Consider the following 18,750-nt stretch of genomic DNA (forward strand, 5'->3'; position numbering starts at 1 on the left):
AATACACTACAAAACTTGATTATGTAAGTCCTGGACTGGACTTGATTCAGAGATTAGCCGTATTCATCATCCTGTAAATGCTGTCTCACCTGTCTGCCAAAACAGGAGGAAGGAGTCAACTGCACTCCAGTGGACATTGGGTCACACCAACGTCAGGTATTGAGCACTGTCTTTAATCACACATGTGCAGTACTATGCGAAAATATGTGGCATTTTTCATTTTATTTTATCAACTTCCTCAGCTCTGCATGCCAGATGGAAGGAGTGGGAACAATTTAAAGGACTCCTATTTTTGTCATCTCAGAAAATTTTGCATAGTGCATTACTGGATTAGCTTTTCTCTCATTTTATTTGTCCCCATTTGTTACAATGACTGTTCATCACAATCAGATTGGATGGGCTGCTCAGCCGCATGTATATGACCACTTTCAGTACTAAAACATTTGTCCACACAGTAGCTTCTAGCACATTTTCTAGTTACCAGTCTACTACCATGTGGTAGTCTGTTTTATGGGATATAGGTGCTGTTCAATAAGAATGATTTACTGCAAAATCTTTTGTAGAAAAATATACGGAAGAGAGTAAGAATGGCGTTGGGTAGGTAGTGTTTCAATTTGATAGTGTAAAATTTTTTCTATTTGATAAAAAGTAGGAAAAAGTGCATTTCTTAGAGATTACTGTTAAAGAACATTATGTTTTGAAAACATTTCAGTATTTAAACAGGTTTTCTCATATTGCAAAATAAAACAAAAAAGGAAGTCAATGAGATTTTTGCCAAGAAATACTTAGCTCTTCAAATTTGGTCCCAGTTAAATACATTTTTATGAAATTATTTTATTTAGATTTTCTTAAACTACACAAAGGTTATACCATTCTTTATGATTTCTGTCTCTTTTTCAAAAGTGAGAGCACACCTACTGATAGAATAGCAGATCCAGTCCTGTGGTTGTTTGTGCCTGGATACAGCTGCAAAAAAATACCAGCTTTTGGTGTTATTTTGAAGGAAACTTAACTCTAGCACAGTACTGTCTAGTCTTTTTATTTACATGAGCCAGATGAGGAGCATCCCGTCTCTCCTAACACCCCAGATAAAGTTAGACACAGCTTATATCAATCAGACTCATAAGTTCATGCTAAAATATTTAAGTATTTTTAGAAAAAGATGGGTTGAAAACTGAAGTCAGCATATATTAGAAAAACAGTAATAGCAAAAAGCTTTGTTGTTGTCTACCAGTAAGCTTAGCCACATATTTGATATAACAAAAACAGATGTGCAGGCACTACTGAAGGAAGTGGGGCACCTTTGATCTGCTGACTTCTGCTGCTCACTCACAAAGGACAGTTTCTTCCATTAATGAGGCTTTTCTAGTTTATTAGGTTCACTGATTTTATGTGCCTAGAGCAGGAGGGAAATTGCACTACTCTCTAAGAAACCACTTTGATATCTTGTAAATACAGAGCTATAAAGCACTCATGTCACTTATAAGTGGGATACTTTTGTAAACAGCTGGTACGACTGCTTGATGATATTTAAAGAGTGTGAATGGTGAGAAGGACAGATGTAATGCCTGTTAGATGAGCTGATATTTGCTTATCTGTAAGGGGTGAACTCAGGTGGGGAAAGAAAGAATTCATTCTTCAGAATGAGTCAGAATTATTCAGAATAATTTTTGCAGAAAACTAAAGTCTACCAAAGCAAATGTAATTTCTAGCGTACTGGGAAATCAGAAGAGATGGCTGAATAAACTTATGATGTCTTATTTGCATAAGTCAAGGGGGTCCTATTTACTCCTATTATGCTTATCAGTATACTATATTGCGTGTAGTTAGCTCACTTAGTTACAGGATTTAATGAGACCTATATGACCACACACAGTGTCTCTCATTCGTGACAGTCCTGACATACATACAAAATGCTTTTTGAAGGCAGACTGCCTAAATCTTACTGATTTTAAAGTTCAGAATTTTAAAGAGGCTTGCAGAGCCTTAGATGTCATTCTCTTAGGAGTGCTATTTACTGTAGCAGCCACTAAGAATCTCTAAAAAGTTATGCCAAAGACAGGTAAAATGAGATTCATCCACATTGCTGTTTGTCTAGTTTACTAGTTGTTGCTGAAATAACTGGATTACTTAGATTTTCAGTTTTATTGCTGTTTCACAAGGCTGTACAGAAACTACTAAGTTAAATAGCAAGTTCCTTTCATTCTCCTCCAGTGAATGTCAATGCTGCATCATTTTTGTTTCTGTCTTGTGTTCTTGTGCATGCCATTTTGAGCTTCTCTCTTTAATTTCCTATTTTACCCTTTATTTACAAAACTATCTACCTAATAGGTGTGTCTTAGCCAGTTTATTCCTTTTTTTTTAATCTATAGTGACATTTCAATTTATTACAATTTAATTAACACTACAGTAATATTTAAAACATGCTTCCAGTTAAAATTAAGGTACAAGTGGCAAACTTATATAGAAAATTACAACTCAGAAATCAGATCCTGATTCTCCTGGAATTCTATTGTGTTGTCACACAGTGGAATTGCATATTGAGTATAGAACTTGATTTTGAACTCAGCTGTATTTTTTTAATGCAAGACTATTTCCCACCTTTAATTTCTCATACCCAGTGTATTGTGGATATATTCACTTGTGTCCAAGAAATTCAGTGGTAAACCCATCTACTCACACTGAGTTTGTGGAGAAAAAAGCAGAAACCCTACCTTCATGTTTGCCTGCTTATAGGCAAAGAGATCAGAGTTTCATTAGCCTGGCCCCACAGGGAGAGGAATAAGGTAAGCCTGAGGCATACTTGCTGCCAGCTGAGCACATCTGTGACAAGCTGCAAAGGTTCAGCAGTTTTATTTGCTTCTTAAAAGGAGCTACTCTGTTTAAAAAGCTGTGGTCAGCAGCATGCCTCCAGCCACTGCCACCGCTACGGTACAGTGCTCCTCCTCACCTTGAGCACAGAGAAGGATGGTTTCTAAAGCTGCTTGGAGTTTAATTTCTATTTGTATCAACATGTTGAATTTAAAGGGACTTCAAAGGAGCAGAGTATTACCAAGGCACTGTTAAAAGGGTTCAAATGCAAGGGAAAATAAAGTTTGAATCGTTTTACCATCATCCCCGCAAATACATACACCACATCAAAAATGCACCTGAATTAATTTGTGTAACTGACGGTTACTAAAGGATGGAGTTATAGATAAGAATTACAAAATTTCCTCTACCCGTACGTGAGATGGTGAGCTCTCTAGAGTGACTGCTGTACTCCTGCACACCTCCACCAGGAGCTGATCGAGCCAGGGGAATTCTTATGGGAAGACATCACTACATACGCATGCTGCAGGGAAAGCATTAGGAAAGATCCTGTTGTCCTGCATGAGCAGCATGGCATTTGCAGTTACACTTTTCTGGAAAGGATGGTCTCAATGTTTGCTTTAGAAGGCCAAAATTGCTAGATGTGCAGATATTTTTCTTTGTCTTTTCTTGGGCAGCTGCATTTCAAAATTGGAATTGTTATTTCTGTGTACATATGTAGAGTTCTGGAGTGGCAGCAGAAGTATACATGAGGCTTCCAACATGAAAGAACTTTCTGTATTGATTCTGAACAAGAGAAATTTATCATATATTGTGGGTTTCTTCTAGTGTTATTCTCACTTTGCTACTGAATATTTGTTGTAACTCCATTAAAATAACGATTTTCTCTTTGATGAGAAAACCAGTTCAGCCACAGTAGGGTGTGTAGCACGCTCTGAACTGAGATTGTGAGAAAAGGAAAAAATATTTTGGATCAGGACTTCTCTGCAATATCCAACACAATATCTTGGATCATTTGGAGCTCCCAACTTCAGTCAAACTGTGAATTATATTAAGAATTTCTTAATGCTGAAGAAAATTCAAATATGATTGAAATTGGTATCTTGCTAATGAAAAGGTTTAAGTTTATTTCCTGCTTACCCAGATTCACCAGTTCCAAACACTGCTTATTCTGTATCCATAAAATAAGTACTTTCATGTAATGCATTAGGCTTTTAAGTAGAACAAATTCATCTAGTAAACAAACTAAACATCGAAGGAGGGGGAAAATGTGATTTTTTTTCTCATTTTGAGTTAGTTCTGGTACACTGATTTATTTGTACTGGTCAGAAGCAGTGTTTTCAGAATGACAAACAAATTCCTCTGAGCCTGTAGTATTTTGGAGAGGTTGCAAATGCTTCATGAGAAACTTGTTGAAAAGTACTAGGCAAATGGGGGAGTATGTCTCAGGCAGATGAGATTCAGTCTCAATGTAGGAATTTTATTTCCATTTCCTATTTTTCTACGAGTTATCAGTTTTCTGTTGTTCTAGCTTTCTTCAAAAAACACTTTTCAGCTAGAAGCACCATTTTTCTGCCACATCTCAGGAGCAGTCAGGTGGCTGATGGTAACTAACAATCTGAAGTCAAATATAGTTTTATGGGATTTTCTGTAAGAGTGATGATGACCCTACTTGCTTTCTGCTTCAAGACCAAGTGCCTGTTATGGTCTTGTGTTTAATTTCATTATACACCAGCATTCACACAAATAGGAAGAGACAGAGAAGAAACCCATGTGGACACTTCAGTTGTGTTGGTAAATATACAGGGGAAGAACGGTCCCACTCCCCAGCTCTCATGGTGATTTAGAAATAATTGAAACAAAAGATAAAAAGCTACCAGTTGCTGGGTACAAAATGCAATCTGTTTTTCAAGAACTGCTATAAATTAATTTTGGTCCCATGAAACTATTCCTGTTTTTTACATTTTCCTCCTATACTTCTGAATAATATTTTATTATTTCTCATGCTTTCTAGTAAGTGTTAATGGTAAAAAAGGCAGCTGTGCATTCTAACCTTATCTGTTTTGAGAATACAGGAAAATGTCAATGGAAATTCTGGTTTACTCCTACATGTAACCAAACATCTGTGTTGCTCCTCATTTCCATTCAAGTCCATTAATTTGAAGATCTGTGACCAGAAAACAAATAACAACAAAATAATAAAGAAGTATAAGATGTACAGAACAGTAGATTTCAATAGTATTTTATATGTGACATCATTTTATAATACAGGTAATTCCATGTATTTTTAAGCACTTCGAAACTGTACTATAGTAATCTGTGGGGGTTTTTTTGCTATGCATTTTGTCATACTGGAGTTGGAATTTTTACTGAACTGTCTTAAAAATGTACAACAATCATTGTTTCTGATGTTTTTATTTAGATAATTTGTTTAAATATTCTTATTTTTAAAATATGAATTTTCCTGTTTGTCTAATTCTTATCTCTTTCTTGCAACACATTAAACATTATAAAATATGTAGAAAAAAATGTAAGGTTTGCTCATTGATATGAACCCTCTGTCCTCAAGCAAAACTTCACCTACAGCACTGCATGGAGAGATGTAAATATGTTAGATCGTGCTCAGCACCTGTTCCAGGAATTGCATGAACATATGGTGTTGTCCATCCTTGTCATGAACAATTTTGTACTTACTATTGTGAACTGGCCCCTGTCAGAACACTATAATGGTGGGAATTAAATGGTATGATACACTGAAGACAAAGGAAGAACCGGAGTTAATGATCCTAAAGTGGACATAGAAGAGTTAAATCACTGTGAAGATTTCCCCAGGTGGTAGATACTGAAGCCTCATGTTTGAAATTACATCTTGCTGTAGTAGCTCCAAAGAAATGGAACCAGATGTGCTCATCATTACCCATCAGGCCACCATGGCAAGTTAATTTTGCCAAATAGCCCAAATATACACAAAGCTGTAATGACCTTTAATTCCTAACAGCTTCACTAGAACTTATTAAAAGCAGTGGCGGGCTCAGGGATCAGAAACTACTGGTTTCAGCTTTCGAATGGGCTGTCTGAAGATACTAACCCCAGTGACATTACAATATAAGATGTCTTATGAACAAAAGAAGTATTATAAATAGTACTAATTAAAACATGGATGAAGAATATGGACTCATCAAAGAAGTAAACCAAGTTTCTTAACTATTGTTTTTGCTTTTTGCAGTCTGACAAGAAAAAATAAAAAGATGAGTTTGTCATTTCTGTTCTTAAACACATAGATCTGGTGGATGATTGAACAATATAGGAATTCAGATAGTGGGATATTGGGAAAGGAATTAGGTTTTATGGTCACTCATAAATGCTGCAATGGCAGTAAAGTGTAAGGTTACAAGTTAAAAGCATTTCTACTTAGGTTTGCTGAATTATTTCTACTTCTCATGGTAGTTGGAAAGATTGAGAAATGTGGACTATCTTTTTATTGATCTTTGAAATCTCATCAAAATACCTATCTTCAATTTGCTCATATTCTTCTGTTGGACTACATTCTTTCCTCAGTGAAGTTATTGCTCCTTTCACATCAGCAAAATTCTTTGCTCCTAGGAAGACATAAGCTATTTAAATTTCCTGAAATGAAAAAGTATTTCTATTTAAGATAATTTAATTTTATTGTTTCACATCCAATAGCCTATTATGGGTAACTGACAAAACTTTTAAAGTTAAATTCAAGTTAGCCATATCTACTATTAGATCAACAAATTGAGATGTTTCATTTTGAATCTAATATCTAATTTTTTTCACTTTCACTGAGTGTCCACTGTTTTAACTCTTCATATCCAGTTGAAGAAAAAAATCTCCAGATGATTATACCATAGATATACACTGGTCAGCTTCAGTAAGGTTAAAATAACATGGAACATAACTGTGTATATTCTTCACTGTACTACTACACTTCTAAGAGATACAGAGGGAGGTTTCTTTTGAAATGATACAAAGTGGACATATGTAATATTTTACTATGTCAGGTTGCAGACCAAATCCTTAAAGTCTAGAGATGACAACATATGCCCATAAGAAATGGAACAGATTTTATCAAGTACTTTCAAAGAACAGACTCAAACTGAAAAGTGGCTTCAAGTTCTCTTAAAAACTGCCATGGCTAGGAAATAAGCCAAGGAATCTATGTTTCTATAATACTTGTGCTGATGCCAGTGATAAATATTTGTACAGTCATTTTCCCTCCCACTTGAAATATCTGAGTGCTTGCTTGAGGGTCCTAACAGACCACAGATAATTTCATCTTCCAATGAACAAAAGACTCAAAATCAAATTACAGAAGTTATTACTAGAGTATGAAAATTCAGGAGATAGATATCTGAACTCTTAAGTTAAAACAAAATACATAGATTTCTCAAATATGCGCATGTTACTTTGTGACATTTTATGGGATTTATAATGTAGAAGGTTAGAGCTGTTGATCATAATAGTCTTTTTGGCCTTAGAAAAGGAAGTATGGCTATTCCATACAATTTGAGATGCAAAAAGATGAACTCACAACTGACCAGCAACTCGGAGAACTCTGGACTGGCCCCGAAATTAGACCTAAAGGCAAGGAAGAAGCACCTTAACAATTCTGACTATGGGGTTATTTTTGCTTGAGAATTCATCTTATTCACTTCACCCGGTTGTAGAAGTCCAAAAGCCAAATCAACATAGCAAGAGTCATACATATATTTATTTATGTATACACTGTATGTACTAATATCTACTAGATTGAAAAAAATTATGAAAACATTATCCTTCTTTTCTTTGTTGATATAACTGTGAAAAACCCCTCTAAATCTGCCTACGAGATTGAATATCAGGATTTTATCAATTCTGTAAACCTCATTAGATTCTTAAGCTTCTAAAATATGTGGTGTGCAAAAGAATATGGTCAGCACTTTCATATTAAAGGCTGGAATTGCAAATATGTCCATTCAGCACATTCTTGCAGCAGAAAAACAAACAAATTCATCAACATATATGTCTGATTGGAATCCTGTTTCTCTTGGTTCTGCACAATTATAGATTTTTAGGCAACACCTTTTCATATTAGGAAAAATGTAAGAGTTTTTCTTCTTCAGATCTATTACATGAAATTCTGTCACTGTGTCATCGGTTAAAAGCAGTAGGAGACAAAATAAGCGTGCTGCTTGACTTCAAAATTATTATCTGAGATTTCTTAGCTTTTTGAAACCTACCACACTTTCATTTTAATCTGAACTCTCTTTCTTACAGCAAGATCACTCAAATTTATATCCCCCCCTCAAATTATTGAACACACTTTTTAACAAATTAACTGAGGGTAAAAAAAGTCCTCTCTTAATTAGTCTGGTCAGGAAAGTTGGTTTCATTTGCATAGAAAAACTTTATGCTTTCTCATCATTTTAGTATGTGGTTGTGCATGGCAGTGCTCTCTGAATTTCATCTCTGTGTAAGGTTCAACAAAACAAAAAGAAATATTTACTGGACTACTTATCAGCAGAAATGTCATGGCAGATGCATGTCACATCTATAAATGAAAGTGTTCAGGATGAACAGAAGTAGTCATGGTAAAGAGCTAGTATATCAAGAGAAACACAACACAGAAGGAAGCTGTGTACCTGATTGAAGGCAAAATAGAGATGTCTTGACAAGTAGCAGATATGGAGAGCAAATACAAGATTGAGGCCAGGCTTCTTTTGCACCAGCCTTCTGGGAACACTTCACTGTCGTGTCTCTGTCCCCCTCAACTCTGAATACTGACTACAAAGATGTGCAAATGACATTGCAAAGCACAAGTGCAGATAAGAAGACATGTTATGCAAAATCATGGATGGAAGTAAACTGCTTACTTTGCCTTTCGAAGGCACACTCTTTTCTTTTATGTATTTCACAGATAGCTGCCTTGGAGATCAGATTAATGAATGAATTAAAAGCAAAAAAGAACATCTTGTACATTTAATCATATGTAAAGTCTACACAATCACCATTTTCCTCAGTATTATAGACTAGAGCCAGTTTAATGCCTTGAGATTTTCTGCTGTGACTGACAGTGACAGGTAAGGTTACACTCAAACCCCTTCTTGTCCATGGCTCACCAAGGCAGGCCAGTTGTTCCTTCAGCTCAGATGGCAAGTACTTTGTTACTGCAGGATGGCTGCCAAAACAGAACTTCATCATCAGATGGCAAGAGTAACATGGCAGAAACTCTGAAAGGATACTGTGAAATTTGAACAGAATAGAGACTAAGAGCTCTTTGGAGCATCAACAGTGAGAAAAAGACAATTCATCTAAAGCTGAACTGTCTTGTGTTGGTTCTGCTTATCTCTCTGCCAGATAAAGTTGTATCAGTATACAAGAGAGACCTCAAAAACTGAAAGCACAAGAGAAAAGTAGAATGCAGATTTTCCTTTGTCCTTATGCCTTTTCAGCAACCAGTTTCTGTTGAGGAAGTTCCCTCTGAGAAATGTGCCAAACTCTCATCCCTACTTGCCAGAAACTGTGAAATATAAGCCACTTTAATTTATATTAGAGTATAATACAAAAGCTACAGTCCTGGATGGACTCTATTCTATTCTCACATAAGAGAACATGACAAATCAAAGATGCATCTAAAGTTAAATCACATGAGAGATAGGGAATGAAGTACAGTGAAGTCAAAAGATCTTACCTTGTAACATCTTTGCACAACTCGTCACAGCTTTTTAACATATTACATTGAAAATTGCTTCTCATATCTTACCACCCCCTTGGGCTACTCTTGTGGTTTTCCTGCTGCCCAACTAACTGACTAGCTGGGCATTCTTTTTGGTATGTTTAATTTACCACTTGGAAGTAGAATCTGTCTAAACGTTTCTCTCTCACTATTTTTATTAGCTACGTCTGTATAAGATTAACACAGATATGTGAACCCTCAGACAAACACATTCACAACTCCAAAAATAAACTGTACTGCTAATTGACCTTCTCAGAGTCTGGAAATACTGATACAAATGAGCAACCTCTAGTACAGGGAGATACTTCCTGCACTGGGATAATTTGGCTCATTTTTATTTTCCCCTATTTCTCCGCAGAGCCTCAGCCTCCTCTGGGTCCCTGCAAGCTGCTAAACATGGCACTGCAGGAGGAAGCTCAGTGGATTGATAAGTGCTCTGCCTGTGCTGGTCTGAGTGGTTGCTGCATTTTTTTGGGTACCATAATATATACTCATATGGCTTCTGAATTTATCTCCTCCCACTGAGCACTGACAGTGGTTGTTTTACAGATTATAATCTCTCCAAAACAGGACCTTCTTTTTATCAATTTCTTTCACAATGCTAAGGATGTTGCTACGTTTAGCAAATAAGAGTATTGATCAGTCAGTCAATCAATGTGTTGTGGTGTTTCTCTCTCTATAACCCCCCTTCACAATTTTAACTGCATAGCTACATAAAATGCAAAATCCAAGTTTAGTCAGTTTTTGAAAATCTGCTTCGACCTCTTAATGGGATGTACAATGCAAGGAAAGCTGTTCTGCAGTGCTATTTTCAGGGGGAAAAAAACTGAAGGAACTAGGCTTTGGAATGGGTTGAAATTCTTGTAAATGCAATTCTATCATATAAAATTAGCAAATATTAAAAAAGTTATTGCCACAGAGATACAATACAGCTGCTTGGATATGCTTTATGTTTTTTTTGTTTTTGTTGGTTTCTTTTTTTTTTTTAGTTTGGATTTTTTTTTTACTCTGTTTATTGCCAACATCTTCCTTAAGAGAATTATTCAGCTAGTTCCTAATGTGCAGCCTACAATATAACTATGAGCTCTCCTGTGCCTGTTGCAATAATGATATTCCCTCAGAGTAATAAATATTCCCTCTATGGCAATTAGGTTTAGGCATGATTGTAAATGCAAAGTTCATGATGTTGCCATTCATATTATCTTACATCCTCATTTCCTGTTGTCTTCATAGCTTAACATGTTTACTCTTAAATTAGAACATAATTAGCAAATCATATATCTCATTTTTACTGAAAATAGCAGTTCAGCAAAATGTTTCCTATCATCTGGGGCTGACCTTCCTACAGACAGCATATCCTGGAACAGACCATTGTAATAAGAGAAAGCAGTTATTTTGGATCTAGGCCAAAGACTAATTTAATTTCTCTGACTGCCCCCTTCCTTTCCAGCTCTTCTCCATGATCTCCCCGATCTCCCTAGTAACACTTATATATGTGAGTTGGAGTTAAGAAGTTTCAGTTGGTAAACAAAACAAAGACAAAACTGCTAAGAAGTTAATGAAAACATCAGTAAGTCATAGCATCTGGATCTCATCATCCACCTCTGACGTAAGAAAGATGTCCAGATGTTAGTAGAACTGTACCAGTTGAAATATTTTGTGAGCAAGGCTCCTTTCAAACAATCAGATGCAAAGCAGTTCGGTGCTTTCAGCAGTTTTTAGGAATGTTTCAAATATATAGTGGTCTTTCAGATGTGCAAAATGCCTGCTTAGTGCTGAAAGAATATACAGTCTGGGGAGCCATGTCTAGGGACTGTGAGCCCCTGCTTTTGGGAAGTGCACATGAATGTTCAAAGAGCAGGAGAAGAATAGGTTTCCTATTGATTGTCTCTCCTAAGGACAGACTTCTATCAGAGCCACAATGCTGCTTATCTTGTGGTATCCAGCGTGTGAGACTAGAGTTTAACAATGTCCACAATGATGAATTATGAAACTGGGCCTGGAGAGAGAAGACCATAATTTTCATCTTTCTCACTCATTTTTAATCCCCATCTGACAACATGTACTGCATACAGGCCTTGCATGCTGAAAAGTATAAATGATGAAGCTGTTTTCTAACAGGTGGTTGCCACGTGTATTGTATTTTTCCTTTTCCTCCTGCCCATCAGCTGCCTTACGGAACAGTGATATTTTTCACATTTGGGTGCTCATTCTCTGTTTGCACAGGGACACGACTGCTCAGTTCCTCTTGGATATGTTTTGTGGACTGCTCTGTGTGTGCTCCTTCCCTCCTTGACTCATGTTTTAAAGAATCATTTTGGAGTCCCCAAGAAAACAACAGTTATTTCTAAAAATTCCCAATTGCTAAAGTATCCAGGGGCTGAATTCCTCTAACGCACATTCCTAAAATCTCAGGCACAGGACAGGACATAGGGTTGCTGGCTGATTGCGGCAGTCCATTGGCTACAATGACTGTGGAAAAAGCAAATGCTGAAAAAAAGGTGTATTTCCATAATCCTCTACAGCTGCTGTAATTAAAATGTGCAAGAATTTTGTAGCAACCACTTTTATAATATGCTTAGTATACTGTGTTATTGTAAACTTGGACAAAACTGCCATTGTTGTAGCCTGATTACAGAAATGATGGTGGACCTCCATGAAATAAATTGTTAAAATTCATTAATGGAGGAAAATGGGAAAGTCATAAAAAACCTTCTCAGTTGTCCAGTTCCCCAACAGTGCAATTTAGATCTGTCATATGAAAATATCCATTACTAATACACAAGGTGACAAAGTATGCACATATTTTTTTCCCTATGAGTACTCCAAACTCGGTTGGTATCAGACTTCAAATTAGAAGCATGAGAGCATTGGAAACAAGACATTCCAGCAGCTTAAAATAAACAACACCATTTTCATGCTACAGGCAGCAATGATCTTTCTGGCACTTCTCCATATTTTCATATGGAGAGTGAGAAATCAAGAAACAGAACATGGAATAAGAACCTAATGATGCATTTAATTCCAAGTGCCATTTTGAATGATCACTTTGACTGAAGGACTTTGCCTTAAATGAATTAGAGCCCTTCCAAGATAAAAACACCGATGCTGAAAAAGGCATACAATACTCTATATATCTTATTGGAAATTTGTTGTGGCAATATTTTCAAAAATTAGACAAGCATATGCTGTGTATAAAATGTATTATTTCTGATTGTATTTGATGTCTGAAAGATGTGAGGAATTATAAACCACAAGAATGAAACTGATATTTTCTCAAAAAACATGCTTACGCTACAAGTTTGTTTAGTAATTGCATGGATAACAGCAAAGCTCTTGAGCACTCTCAAAGGGAGGAAACTTTAGTATGATAAAGATATTTAACCATTCAACCAAAATAATTTTTTTCTATATATAAATAATATGTTTTGCACTGGATATGCAACATATGCCTTATGTAGCTTCTTTTATTATCAAATAACTGTTGTTTACTCTTTTCCTGTTTCTTTTTCATAAATTGCAGTCTATTTACAAATATGTATAAAGTCATTACTTCATCATGCTCTATCTCATAGTAAGTGGCTAATTTTAATATTTATATAATAGCCTGAGTAAAGCACTAAACCTGTAGGATATTGTGTCCAGATTGGGGGTCAGTAATTTCCTAAAAATGCTGATAGAGGCAAATAGTGATATATCTGAAGCTATATATCAAGTGATCTTGGGTTCTGCAACATATCCATTTTCTAAGGCCTTATTTCACCTGCACACACCGTAAATCTTTCTTCAATCTCAGAACAAAGCAAACAGAGCGGTAATTTCTCTTCTGCGTGAGTATAAATTTTGGGGACAGTTGAAATGTAATGCAAAACACTTCACCTTAACTTGGCGCTTAAAAAAATTTGCAGGGATAAAAAATTCCTTTCTTTAGTTCCTTTACTTGCTGTAGATAGCTATATATATGCCTGAAAGTATAAGCAGTATCTTGTAATTGTTTAAGAATAAGTAAGTATATATACTCACAGATTTTGCAATCTGTAAACGAGCATGTTTTAAGGCATCAGAGTTGAAGGGAAAGTATAAAAGAAAACATTGTAATAAGAGAATTATAAATCCAGTGGAAATACAGGGATGTTGATAATGAAGAACAAATTAGACATCAGCAAGAGTAGATAATGTGTCATAGATTCTCATAGTGATTGATATGGCCAGTAGTAAGAAAAACTTAAATAATGGTATAATTCTAGCTAACCATCATAAGTTAAAGAATAAAAGGTCTACTCAAAGGGCCCTGCAAAGAACTTCTTCATAAGTAGACTCAAAAATAACACAGCCTGTACTATAACCATGAAAACTAGATAAAGGTTGATTGATAGTCTTCCAAAAGGAATCTAAAAGGAAATGAATTGTTTGATGGAATTACTTTTTCTATAACCTCAGAGTTCTCTCTGTGGCTCTACATCCTTAGCAATATCTTACAAGGACATACAGAATTTTTCCAAATGATTTAAATACTAGAAAATAGGATTAATGAGAATGGTCTGTAACAGATCTTCGCAAATTAATAATTTTGCATTTCTTTGGCAATTATCAGAAAATGAAACCAAGAAAAACAAGGGTGGTAAAAGCCCACTCTAGCTTTAGTGGGCTTAAAGATACAAAATAAATTTATTTCTGGGGTAAATAAAATATTGGGAAGTTTTAGTGAACTTTAAATTAGAAAGAATTATATAATTGTAAATGATAACTGGTAAGTGGGTAAATAAACAATACAATTTCAAATAGAAAAGCTGAAAGATTATTTTTAAAATACCAAATAAGTAATGTTTTTCCTTAGATTTTCAATGACTAAGCCACTCCAGCATAACTTGCAGTAATTCACCAAACTCACACTACCTACACATCCCTTTTTTTTGTCTCTCATACCAGATAGTGCAGAAGACAGTTTAACTTTTGCATCACATAAAACCCCCTTAATTTAAAAGAAGCATATGAGTAATCAGTTGTACTCAGTGGCTGACCATGTTTTCTAAAAAATGCTGGTGGTAATGAAAAAGCCAGGATATTTAGTCATGTCATATGGTGGACATAATGGGTCTTAGTACAATGCAGATAAATGCTACATTGGGTCATGTTAATTCAGACAACAGTGGAAGCGCTAAGAGAAATGTCTACAATGTTTTGAGAATCTGTGCATCTCAGAGCTAAGAATGATGCTTTGTGCTCTGTGGAAGCTTGTTCTGCACTGCTGCCATTCTTGTACATAAAATCCTGGTCTCTTCTGGGACTTTTGTCCACTGAAGAAATCAGAAAGCTGTTCCCTTCCAAGCTGAGGATGTGGTCTGACATTAGTAAGGAGAATAAACTGGGAATTCCCAAGAAAATATATCTATTTCTTGGGAAGGTAGTAACAGGAAAAGTTACAATTTTCATATTGCCCTTTTAGGGACTCTGGCAATTGAAGTTTCATTCTGTCCTTTGTCCTTATTCTACGAACCTTCCATTGCCCCAAATTGTTTCCCATCTCTACTGGGTCTTTTTGATGTCTCAGAAATTGAAAATGTTTAGTGATTCATTTAGTGATTAATTTTCCACATTTTAAGATCACCAGATACGACCATAAACATGCACCAAGGTTTTCTTTGTCTATGTAAACTAAGAAAGAGGAGAAAAGACAAAGTAAAAAACCATGAGCTGTGCTGCCATCAAAAGTAGTTTGAACATGATCTGACTATGCTGAGCTGCAACTCACTGCTCCTCAGGATAGGTATTTTATAAATATATATCATATTTATATGATAGACCAAATTTATACAACAGTAACAACATACCACAATATGTTATAATAATATACCACATTTAGCAAAAGTGTGCTTGGCCCCAGCTGGCTGAATCACGGGTTGTTCTGCCACCAGATGAGATGGCAAAGGCAGTAATTTAGCCCTGGTGTTAGGGTTTAAAAGCAACACGAAGATGCTGCTCCACAGTGGCCAGCGTAGGAGAGGACGCAGAGGTGATCCAAGAGGGCAGTTCATGTTCATATTCATATTCATATTCATACTCATATTCATATTCATATTCATTTGCATTCCTTTACTGTGCCATTTCCCCTATCACCACATGCCCCTGTGAAAAGTCCCTTTCCAGTCTTGTAAAGTCCCCTTTAGGTAGTGGAAAGCTGCTACAAGGTCTCTCCAAAGACTTCTCTTCTCCAGCCATTCGTAGCTAGTGGAAAAGACATTTTCCATATCTTCCCAGCATAGGACGTAGACAATACTTCCTGTTTGATGATTATATTAAATTATATTGCACGATTTTCTATGTCTGTGTGCAGGCTAGAAGCTTGTTTTAAAGGAAAATATTTTTTGTTTACTTTTTCTTGAATATGCGATGAAGAATGCATATTTCACATTTTCTTCTTTCTTTTGCAAATAATGTGCTTTTAAAAAGGCGTGTCCTGATAACACAAATTGCTGATCTAAGAGGATTTCTTATTTCAGTGTCATGACCCTTCTTGACCATTTTTATGTAGTCAGCAGTTTAAATTGCTGATATTCCAAAGAACAAACAGAACAGCAACACAACTTGCTGTTTTGTTTCTCTTCCTGAATCTCTGTTAATCACGAAGTATTTTCTGGAATATAACCTGATATCTGCTCCAATTACACACTGTACTGCTTATTGCCTGATTATTTTTTGACTTTCTGACTGACAGCAGCCCAAATATACTAGTGGACTGAAAAGCCTACATCACCAGCACAGCCTGGAAAATGGAACTGTCACTGTTGTTAAGGGTCCTCTAACATCTAAGCCTTGTATTGATAAAAGCTGTGATGGCTCATAACCAGCTGCCAAGTAGAGTAAAAACATGCCGACCCTTATCAGTGCAGCTAAAGAGGCTAAAGGGTTCACGTTCATTCCTTGTTTCTAGGAATGTAACAGAGTCTCAAGAAATATAATTAGCAGTTGTTTAGCCCCCAAATATTTGATAATCATCCGTAAGATTAAATATATACATTTATCGAGGCCTCTTTATATCCTGATAAAATCTGCATATTTTCATATGTAGGTCACATACAGAAGTATAAATTACATGTCCTTATATGCTTTCCAGTGTCAACTGATGAGAGGAAAACAATTTTACAGAAGACAGTTGGTAGTAGTTGTCTTATGTGGACGCAGGCCAGAGGTATTGTTGAGAGTCTGTTGATGCAAATACCAACTTAATGATAAATTAAAAAGCTTACTTCAAAGCATTCACATAAACATCTCTAGCAGGTGGAATGGAAACGAATGTCAGGGTAAACAAATGTCCAGCTGACCAGACAACACACAGATTAAACAAAGGCTGATTCGGCCCCACCAGCTTCCCTTTTTTAGATTTGTGTAACATCCATGCCTTTTTACTCAGAATATCTTTCCTTTTGGTGCTCCTTCCAGTGGAGTTTCAGCAATGGCCCAAACATCAGGACCTGTGTTGTGACTGCTGCTGGATGCCCTGCAGTCATTAAGCTACGAAAGAAGTCCAGTTTTATAACACACTTTTGAGAGATAAATTGAACTGTGTGTCCAGTTCAGCTTGCTGTGGAAAGAGGTTAATGACCAGTGCTTTCATGACACTGCCATATTTGTGACTACAGACTGAGCACTAAAGTAAATGTGATGCCTCCATCTCTTATGACCATGAGGTTTCACTGTAAAACTGCAGTGAAGCTGAGTTCCTCTACCTAGGTAACTCACTGTCCTTTGTCATCTATGGGAACAGGCACAGAATTTATCCAATCACCAATGGGCAGAACAAGATTTTTAGGAACAGGTCTAATTCAAAGCAGGTTTTTGGTCCTGTGTTTCTTTATAGGCCATGGTCACTCACTGCCTGATTACCCAGTGTAATCAGTTTTGGAATCAGTGTGCAACCAAATGTCTGTTATACACTTAGCTACTCTTATTTCTCCAAAACATAAATGCAGCAGCATGATGTAAAAATTCAGTTTACATTAGTGAGCCATACAGTCTGCCTCTGGGTCATCTCATCCTTGATGTTATCATTATTCACATTTCTCCCCCCTCCTTCCCTCCCCCTGCGATAAACCACCCCCACTGTAAGTATACAAACGAACCAAAGTCATCCCTCTCGCAGTCACACCCACGGTTCATTTCTGCTACCCATTTTGAAACCTCTAAAAGCCACAAAATAAAAGTAACAACCCAAGCAGGGTGAAAGAGAAGCATTCATCTAACAGGTAATAAGAGAAGTGGAAAATAAACTGAGTTAAATTGGTTTCTTCTCTAGCTCTCTATTATGGTTTGCCACGAGTTTTTGAGTATTTACAAGTCAAAATAAAAATGTGGATTGTAGCTCTCTAGTTGGCTGGTAATTTATATCTCAGAAGTCCAGCTCGGGCATATCTGACACTCACTTGGAGCTCATAGCACTGAAATCCTTGCCAGAGGAAATACCAGTAATTGCTCAGTGCACAGCCCAGATATTCCAACTGACACACTCCTTGGCTCAAAACACTCCATAACACAACTCACTGAAGCACATCACAGCAGTAAAGCACAGCGTCTGACTTAACAGCAAAGTAAAATGCTTCAGCACACTTTACTGTGAGGAGTTTGCATCAAAATACTGGACCAAAATTCATTGCTCCTTTTCTTTTAACTGATGTTTATCTCATCTAGTTAGAGAAGCACACACAGTTCCACCACAGGCATAGCACCAAAGTAACATGACACACAAACAAAAGGCTGGAGAAATACTTAGAGGCGACATCAGTACATTATGCAAATGATACTACTAATTAGCATTATTGATTATGATCCCTTATGAATCTTAAAATATATTTATGTAATGTCCTTCTCACCTGCCAGTCGTCTGTCTCTCGTGTTTTTCCAGATAACATCCAAGGCTCTAGCAGTGGAGTCCCTGATATGATCACTAAATGATCTTCTCAGAGGGGCTTTCACCGGGTGATGCATAATGCAGATCGATCACACATCCAGGTCAAACGGCTGTAGCTTAGCCCCAGGGAGAGGGGCATTCTTTGCCCGGGGATCTGTTCGGATTTCTCTTCGCCAGGCAGTCAGGTTGTTACTTTATATAATTTGTCATCAGCCTTGTGGAGCTTTTCCTTGAAGAGTCAGGCATTGCAGTTCTCACTGCGGATGCAGGAAAGCTCAAACTGCAGCCAGCCTAC

General features: G+C 36.5%; 1 protein-coding gene across 6 annotated transcripts in view; it reads right to left on the minus strand.

Moving 5' to 3' along the window:
• DLC1 (DLC1 Rho GTPase activating protein) overlaps window positions 1-18,750 on the minus strand; it is a 258,906-nt gene that overhangs the window by 82,582 nt on the left and 157,574 nt on the right. For 2 of the 6 annotated variants that reach the window (XM_018069516.1, XM_025894726.1), the window contains exon 1: window positions 18,418-18,724. The exons of the other annotated variants lie outside the window; for them this stretch is intronic. In XM_018069516.1, the coding sequence (XP_017925005.1) occupies window positions 18,418-18,532 (115 nt within the window). In that variant the 5' untranslated portion in view covers window positions 18,533-18,724. Of the gene's footprint in view, window positions 1-18,417; window positions 18,725-18,750 lie in introns of those variants that run through there. 6 annotated transcript variants of the gene reach the window in all.

The sequence above is a fragment of the Manacus vitellinus genome, unplaced genomic scaffold (genome assembly GCF_001715985.3).
Source record: "Manacus vitellinus isolate BGI_N305 unplaced genomic scaffold, ASM171598v3 scaffold_0_pilon, whole genome shotgun sequence".
Lineage (NCBI taxonomy): Eukaryota > Metazoa > Chordata > Aves > Passeriformes > Pipridae > Manacus > Manacus vitellinus.